At 45.9% G+C, this 9,505-nt stretch overlaps 1 protein-coding gene across 1 annotated transcript in view; it reads right to left on the reverse strand.

Moving 5' to 3' along the window:
- Positions 1-9,505, reverse strand: part of robo2 (roundabout, axon guidance receptor, homolog 2 (Drosophila)) — a 428,769-nt gene that overhangs the window by 101,397 nt on the left and 317,867 nt on the right. Inside the window, exons 8-9 of the mRNA XM_064985273.1 lie at positions 6,670-6,794; positions 894-1,065 (exon numbers count right to left, since the gene is read on the reverse strand). Of these exons, the coding sequence (XP_064841345.1) occupies positions 894-1,065; positions 6,670-6,794 (297 nt within the window). The remainder of the gene's footprint in view (positions 1-893; positions 1,066-6,669; positions 6,795-9,505) is intronic.

The following is a 9,505-nucleotide window of genomic DNA, read 5'->3' on the forward strand; positions in this document are numbered from 1 at the left end:
AAAAAAAATATATATATATATATAAAAAAATGAAATATTGCAAAAGTAAGGTCACGGGCAAGTATAATTTGTAGATATTTCTCCATCAAAATTCCTGTACATGGTAAAATGAGATTTCTTTTACGCTACATTTCCCACCGTACTTTTGGGGATGGGGACGCTCAAGGGCAAAATACACATTAGAGAGTCAACCGGGCAAGGCATGTGCTCTGTTAATTCACTCTGTTAATTCACTCTGTTAATTCACTCCAAATGAAAGACTCTTTCCTCACTGTTAATTCATGCATGTGTATTATCTAGTTGGAGTACAGTGAAGGCTGTGTGTCTCACTGTGTGTCTGGCTGTGTGTGTCAGGCTGTGTGCGTCTGGCTGCGTGCATCTGGCTGTGTGTCTGGCTGTGTGCATCTGGCTGTGTGTGTCTGGTTGTGTGTGTCTGGCTGTGTGTGTCTGGTTGTGTGTGTCTGGCTGTGTGTGTCTGGCTGTGTGCATCTGGCTGTGTGTGTCTGGCTGCATGCATCTGGCTGTGTGTCTGGCTGTGTGCATCTGGCTGTGTGTGTCTGGTTGTGTGTGTCTGGCTGTGTGTGTCTGGCTGTGTGTGTCTGGCTGTGTGCATCTGGCTGTGTGTGTCTGGCTGTGTGTGTCTGGCTGCGTGCATCTGGCTGTGTGTGTCTGGCTGTGTGTGTCTGGCTGCGTGCATCTGGCTGTGTGTCTGGCTGTGTGCGTCTGGCTGTGTGCGTCTGTGTTAATTAAGTGTCTGCACAGGTATGTGTGTGTCTGCATTGATATCTGCGTGTGTGTGTGTGCTGATAGCATTGCAGAGTGTGTATGCATACTGCATTAATGGGTGGTGTTGTTGAGTTTTGGCATCGGGGTGGGTATGCGGCAGGCCTCACCATCTGTGACCTCTAGTTGGGCCTTGGCGAGGATGCTGCCAGCCACGGTCAGGGCCTGGCAGATGTAGTAGCCTGCGTCGGCCCGCTGCACAGCCGAGATGGTCAGGTCTCCACTAGAGGACACAGAGAAGCGACTGTTGGGCTGCTGGGGCTGGTTGGGAAACAGTAGGTTCTGCAGGAAGAGAGGAAGCAGGCCAATTAGTAGAGGGACATGGACTCATTACAGCCAGGAACACATCCAACTGACAAACACTCACATAGCTTCATCACTCTGATCTGGACACACACACACACACACACGCACACGCACACGCACACGCACACACGCATACGCGCATGCACACACACACACACACACACACACACACACACACACACACACACACACACACACACACACACACACACACGCGCATGCACACACACACGCACACGCACACAGACAGTTAAAATATCCATTCCATCCATCACCAGGTTAATGAATTACATACAACTGTCACATCTGATGGCGTGGTTACACGTAATAGCCGGCATGTATTCCCCAAGTCAGCCATGCCAGAGGCTGCTCCAGAGACCCTGGAGGGAGCACGGTCTGAGAGCTGGGAGGGAACACGGTCTGAGAGCTGGGAGGGAACACGGCCTGAGAGCTTGGAGGGAACACGGTATGAGAGCTGGGAGGGAACACGGTCTGAGAGCTGGGAGGGAACACGGTCTGAGAGCTGGGAGGGAACACGGTCTGAGAGCTGGGAGGGAACACGGTCTGAGAGCTGGGAGGAACACGGTCTGAGAGCTGAGAGGGAACACGGTCTGAGAGCTGGGAGGAACACGGTCTGAGAGCTGGGAGGGAACACGGTCTGAGAGCTGGGAGGGAACACGGTCTGAGAGCTGGGAGGGAACACGGTCTGAGCTGGGAGCTGGAGCTGGGAACACGGTCTGAGAGCTGGGAGGGAACACGGTCTGAGAGCTGGGAGGGAACACGGTGAGAGCTGAGAGCTGGGAGGGAACACGGTCTGAGAGCTGGGAGGGAACACGGTCTGAGAGCTGGGAGGGAACACGGTCTGAGAGCTGGGAGGGAACACGGTCTGAGAGCTGGGAGGGAACACGGTCTGAGAGCGGGGAGGGAACACGGTCTGAGAGCTGGGAACACGGGAAGGGAACACGGTATGAGAGCTGGGAGGGAACACAGTCTGAGAGCTGGGAGGGAACACGGTCTGAGAGCTGGGAGGGAACACGGTCTGAGAGATGGGAGGGAACACGGTCTGAGAGCTGGGAGGGAACACGGTCTGAGAGCTGGGAGGGAACACGGCCTGAGAGCTGGGAGGGAACACGGTCTGAGTTTCTCTGTCTACTCCTGGGCAAGGCTTTGATAGCTTGTTTCATTCTGCTTTGATAGCTTGTAACATTCTGTTGTCTGGACCTCTGGCAGTCTCTATGGGGATGCCACAGGGTCCAATTCTCGGGCCGACTCGCTTCTCTTTACACATCAATGATGTCGCTCTTGCTGCTGATGATTCTCGGATTCACCTCTACTCAGTCGACACCATTCTGTATACTTCTGGCCCTTCTTTGGACACTGTGTTAACTGACCTCCAGAAGAGCTTCAATGCCAAACAACTCTCCTTCCGTGGCCTCCAACTGCTCTTTAATGCAAGTAAAACTAAGTTCATGCTCTTCAACCGATCGCTGCCCGCACCTGCCCGCCCATCCAGCATCACTACTCTGGACGGTTCTGACTTAGAATATGTGGACAACTACAAATACCTAGGTGTCTGGTTAGACTGTAAACAAAATAGCCTCCAGAGAAAGAGAGAGACAGAGAAACATAGAAATAGAGAGACAGAGAAACAGAGAAACAGAGAAATAGAGAGAGAGAAACAGAGAGACAGAGAGCGGGAGAGACAAAGAGAGAGACATAGAGAGAGACAGAGAAAGCGATAGTGGGAGAGACAGAGAGACAGTGACAGAGAAACAAAGAGACAGAGAGAGAGTGAGACAGAGCAACAGAGAGAGAGCGAGACAGAGAGACAGAGAGACAGAGAGAGAGAGAGACAGAGAGAGACAGAGAGAGACATGGAGACAGTGACAGAGAAACAGAGAGACAGAGAGAGAGTGAGACAGAGCAACAGAGAGAGAGCAAGACATAGAAACAGAGAGACAGACAGACAGAGATATATATATATATATATATATATATATATATATATATATATATATATATATATATATATATATTATCTACCTCACTTGCTTTGGCAATGTTAATACATGTTTCCCATGCCAATAAAGCCCTTGAATTGAATTGATTTGAGAGAAAGAGACAGAGAGACAGAGAGAGAGCGAGAGGCAGAGAGACAGAGACAGAGACAGAGACAGAGAGACAGAGATACAGACAGAGAGAGACAGTGAGAGATCGAGAGACAGAGAGACAGAGAGACAGAGATACAGACAGAGAGAGACAGTGAGAGAGCGAGAGATAGAGAGATAGAGATAGAGACAGAGAGACAGAGATACAGACAGAGAGAGACAGTGAGAGATCGAGAGACAGAGAGACAGAGAGACAGAGATACAGACAGAGAGAGACAGTGAGAGAGCGAGAGACAGAAAGACAGAGATACAGACAGAGAGAGAGTGAGATAGACATAGATTGAGAAAGGCCGCTGTATGCAGACCTGGCTCTCAAGAGAAGACAGGCTATGTGCTCACTGCCCACAAAATGAGGTGGAAATTGAGCTGCACTTCCTAACCTCCTGCCCAATGTAAGACCATATTAGAGACACATATTTCCCTCAGATTACACAGATCCACAAAGAATTCGAAAACAAATCCAATTTTAATAAATTCCTATATCTACTGGGTGAAATTCCACAGTGTTCCATCACAGCAGCAATATTTGTGACCTGTTGCCACAAGAAAAGGGCAACCAGTGAAGAACAAACACCATTGTAAATACAACCCATATGTATGCTTATTTATTTTCCCTTGTGTACTTTAACCATTTGTACATTGCTACAACACTGTGTATATATATATATATATATATATATATATATATATATATATATATATGACATTTGTAATGTCTTTATTGTTTTGAAACTTCTGTATGTGTGATGTCTACTGTTAATTTTTATTGTTTATTTCACTTTATATATTATCTACCTTACTTGCTTTGGCAATGTTAACACATGTTTCCCATGCCAATAAAGCCCCTTGAATTGAATTGAATTGAATTGACAGAGTTAGAGACTGAGAGATCTTGTGTCCTTTAACCATTTGTACATTGTTAAAACACTGTATATATATAATATGACAGTTGTAATGTCTTTATTGTTTTGAAACTTCTGAATGTGTAATGTTTACTGTTAATTTTTATTGTTAATTTCACTTTATATATTCACAGTATATATTATCTACCTCACTTGCTTTGGCAATGTTAACACATGTTTTCCATGCCAATAAAGCCCTTGAATTGAATTGAATTGAGAGAGATAGAGAGACAGAGAGAGAAAGACAGAGAGTTAGAGAGGGCGATGGGGATAGAAAATGTATGAAGGATCAATAAACCAAGAGACAGAGAGGGGGAACATAGTGGTGTGACTCGGCTATTGTGAAATCAATGTAAAAGACCTGGGGCTCAGTGCCAGTACATGGGAGTCTATTTACTGAGAGGATACTGGTGTAAATGAATGTTGATCTTTGTATGTACATGCTCGTATGCCCTGTTGCAGTGAGTCAGATAGGATTCATCACTTACTTTGATGTGAGAATGGGCTGAGAATAGGTTTCAGCAAGTGTGCCTGTGTGTTCGGTATCGGTGTGAGTGTGTTGCATGCAAATGTGTATTCCACCCCTCTCCAATCTCTGAGTGGCACTTTGCTGTAATTGTTTGGCCTCAGGCTCAGTGTGTGTGTGTGTGTGTGTGTGTGTGTGTGTGTGTGTGTGTGTGTGTGTGTGTGTGTGTGTGTGTGTGTGTGTGTGTGTGTGTGTGTGTGTGTGTGCGCGCGTGCGCATATGTGTGCGTGTGTGTGCGTGCGTGCGTGCGCGCGCGTGCGCGCGTGTGTGTGTGTGTGACTCCCAGCCAGAGCTGCATCATGTCCCTGGTTCATCTACGGGTCCTGGCAGGCTCCTAATTACTGCTGTTGTTGTTGTGTGGACTGTGAGGACGAGTCATGTGAAGGGCTATCTGCTCTGCTCTGTGTGAGGGTAGGATCACTGTTATCAGCACAGTGTCATGGGAACTGATTACCTCCTCGCCGGTCACACAAAGGTGTATCTGGTGTGTTGTGTGTGTGTGTGCCAGAGATACTGATGGGAGGTAGACGGACATAATAGACACAGCAGAGTCCTCCCCACACAGCCAACGGCATGGTTACTATACAATCTAAGTGGTGTGAGTGCTGATTACACTAGACAGTACAGTAACACAGTAATAACTGCTAGTCATAAATAAAGCATGGTGGACACACACTGGATGAAAAAACACTGACTATTCTTGTAAATATAGGTATGAAGACTGGACAAAGGTGTTTTACAGTTCTTTACACTACAGGACAAGTAGATGAAGACTGGAACAAGCTGTTTTAGTGTTCTTTACACGACAGGACCAGTAGTTAAAGACTGGGCAAAGCTGTTTTACAGTTATTTACACTACAGGACCAGTAGTTAAAGACTGGACCAAGCTGTTTTACAGTTCTTTACACTACAGGACCAGTAGGTGAAGACTGGACAAAGCTGTTTTAGGGTTCTTCACAGTACAGTACAGGACCAGTAGTTGAAGACTGAACCAAGCTGTTTTACAGTTCTTTACAGTACAGGACCAGTAGTTAAAGACTGGAACAAGCTGTTTTACAGTTCTTTACAGTATAGGACCAGTAGGTGAGGACTGAACCAAACTGTTGTACAGTTCTTTATAGTACAGGACCAGTAGTTAAAGACTGGAACAAGCTGTTTTACAGTTCTTTACAGTATAGGACCAGTAGGTGAGGACTGACCCAAACTGTTGTACAGTTCTTTATAGTACAGGACCAGTGGTTAAAGACTAGACCGAGCTGTTGTACAGTTCTTTACAGTTCCAGACCAGTAGTTGAAGACTGGAACAAGCTGTTGTACAGTTCTTTACAGTACAGGACCAGTAGTTGAAGACTGGAACAAGCTGTTGTACAGTTCTTTATAGTACAGGACCAGTGGTTAAAGACTAGACCAAGCTGTTTTACAGTTCTTTACAGTACAGGACCAGTAGTTGAAGACTGGAACAAGCTGTTGTACAGTTCTTTACAGTACAGGACCAGTAGTTGAAGACTGGAACAAGCTGTTGTACAGTTCTTTACAGTACAGGACCAGTGGTTAAAGACTAGACCAAGCTGTTGTACAGTTCTTTACAGTACAGGACCAGTAGATGAAGACTGGACCAAGCTGTTGTACAGTTCTTTACAGTACAGGACCAGTAGATGAAGACTGGACCAAGCTGTTTTACAGTTCTTTACACCACAGGACCAGTAGTTAAAGACTGGACCAAGCTGTTGTACAGTTCTTTACAGTACAGGACCAGTAGATGAAGACTGGACCAAGCTGTTGTACAGTTCTTTACAGTACAGGACCAGTAGACGAAGACCAGACCAAGCTGTTTTACAGTTCTTTACAGTATAGGACCAGTAGTTGTAGACTGGACCAAGATGTTTTACAGACCCGTAGTTTTTCCTTACCATGTTTTTCCTGGTCAAGTCGAGTGTTCAGGAAAAGCTCCTAGCCCTGCTATGGGTCATTGAGAGGTGTTTACCTGGCTACCCTCCTTCTGCCAGAAGACTGCAGGCTGTGGGTTGCCCTTGGTCTCACAGGGGAAGGTTGCGGTGCGACCCTGGGCCACGATCTGGTCCCGCGGCCTGATGACGAACTGGGGTGCAGCTGGGGTCAAAGGGCAGAAACACCAGGGTTAGAACTCAGAGTTAGACAGAGTTGAAGCATGGGGCACAATCAAGGGGGTGTGGGGTGTTCAAGCAAAAGTACAGTCAGGCACCACAAGAACAAATCAAAATGGGCATGTCCTACACTATTAGACAAAAGGGTTCCAAAGGGGTCCTTCGGCTGTTCAAATGGGAGATCCATTCCAGGTAGAAATATTTTGTGTTCCCTATAGAACCCTATGTGGAAAGGGTTCGACAAGGAACCCAAACCCAGTTCTACCTGGAACTGAAGGGTTTCTACCTGGAACCAAAAAAGGTTCTTCAAAGCGTTCTCCTATGGGGACAGCCAAATAACCCTTTTAGGTTCTAGACAGCACAGTGTATAAAGCTTCCATGCAGCATGTGCCTTCCATTGTTTCTGATTGGAAGACAAACACCCCAGGAATGTCACGATAATGCCACAGTAACCACTTAAGGCCATTCATCCAGGCTGGTGCTGAATGAATGACAGTCGTCAGTGTTCACAAACAGAACCACTGTCTCAGTCACAATGGCATCAGGAGAGTTAGGTAGACATAATGTAGCTAGGCTTAACACAGAGAAAGACACAGAGAAAAACGTGTGAGGATAGAATGAAATAAATGAACAGAACGCAGCTAACAGCTGTCTCTGTTTCATGGGTTCCTCAGGGGGAGGACACAGGCCTTACCCCCTCTTAACCCTTCTCTCACCCAACAGCCAAGCACTACACTCCCTTTCACCAATCCAGGAAAAGTACCTTTATTACTCAACTGGGCCCTCCAGAAGGATTAAGGAGTGTGTCAGTGAGGGCAGACCGAGCAGACACACTCAAGGATCCAGCAGAGATATATTACATCTGGGATGTCTCATTCCACTCTCGCTGTTTCCCGGCCCATCTGAATGTGTTGTAATGCGACATAAACAAACGTGTCCTGGCCAAACTTTAGCACACTTGGCAAATCCCCGAGACACGTCCACTCTCTCCTACACAAATAAACCACCAGAGGAGTGATTCATTGTGTTCCAGGAAACACACTGACGTGCTGTATACAGGGCCATCTTTTCTCTCTGTCTTCTGCTCTCAATGAGGCATTACTTCCTCATTATCTAAAGTAAAACACTGTTACTGTTGATCTTACAATCAAGATCATTTTCACACTTCAAGATGCCTTCGTATAAGGGATTTGATTTCATGACAAAACATTCTCATTTAATGACAAAAGTGCAATGGCTGAACATAAATCTTATCTAATGTGGACTGTTGACCACTCTTGGTTGGGATAACAGGTCTCTCGGCCCCAAACTCTTGGTTGGGATTATCAGTGTTAACAGGTCTCTCGGCCCCACACTCTTGGTTGGGATTATCAGTGTTAACAGGTCTCTCGGCCCCACACTCTTGGTTGGGATTATCAGTGTTAACAGGTCTCTCGGCCCCACACTCTTGGTTGGGATTATCAGTGTTAACAGGTCTCTCGGCCCCACACTCTTGGTTGGGATTATCAGTGTTAACAGGTCTCTCGGCCCCACACTCTTGGTTGGGATTATCAGTGTTAACAGGTCTCTCGGCCCCACACTCTTGGTTGGGATTATCAGTGTTAACAGGTCTCTCGGCCCCACACTCTTGGTTGGGATTATCAGTGTTAACAGGTCTCTCGGCCCCAAACTCTTGGCCTGCGATGGTGGTGAGATGTTAGGTCTTACACTCCTAAAAAAATCCTCATAGTCAGAAACTCAGAGACTCAAAGACTCAGAGACTCAGAGAGGAAAAGCATCCCGCAGAGGAAATTCAAATCAACCAATTATAGACACCAATCCCAAACTTCAGTCAAGTAAAACCCAGACATGGCATCCCTTTATCAGTCAAACTTTTTCTCACTTTTCTTCAGCTGAGGATAAAGTCCTTCAGCACTTAGTACCTTTTGATCATGTTCAAACAAAATGAAAGAGAATAGAGGTAATAACTAAGTACCTACCACAGACTACATCTCTGACAGTCTAGACCACACTGTTTTTGCAGGTGATTTACAAATTGGTTTTCTACTGTTATGTGAGAGTTTTCAAAGCAGTAGTGGCATCTCTAACTTTGGTAATATTTAGTACGGCGAGCAAGCAGAGGGAATAGCCAACAGATGTAAGAGAGACTTCTTAAAATGTATGATCAAAATGCTTTCAACAAGATATAACGCTGCTTCATATGATATCATAATATGAAAACACTGGACTTGTTGCTATAAAACATACATTGACAAGCTTTTATTTCCACTGACAACCCAGCTGGTTCCAGTCAGGGCAAATCTCATCCGGTTTGGCTCATTTCTCAATGTAATCCCTTTTTTGGGAAAGTGTATTTGTCAAAGATACACACAGCTAGGAATGCTACAGATGGCTATAGATTTACAGCCTTCCTGTTTGGCTCTCCTCAGTTTAGATAGCTTGCTGCATTTCACAACGTTGGTTCTGATACAGAGCACCTAAATCACCATCTCTCTCTCTCCCTTTGTCTCCCTCCATCTCTTTCTCTCTCTGGCTGGTGAATCCAACGAGCAGTGCATTAGAGCAGAGCACTCACTCAAAGTGATTGACAACTTACAAGCTGTTCTATATTGCTGCCCTCACAACTTGTCTCTCATCTCTATCTGTATCTTCCTTTATCACTCTCTCCTTGTCTCTCCTCTCTATCTTCCTTTATCC

The sequence above is a fragment of the Oncorhynchus masou genome, chromosome 13, assembly GCF_036934945.1.
Source record: "Oncorhynchus masou masou isolate Uvic2021 chromosome 13, UVic_Omas_1.1, whole genome shotgun sequence".
NCBI classification, from domain to species: Eukaryota; Metazoa; Chordata; class Actinopteri; order Salmoniformes; family Salmonidae; genus Oncorhynchus; species Oncorhynchus masou.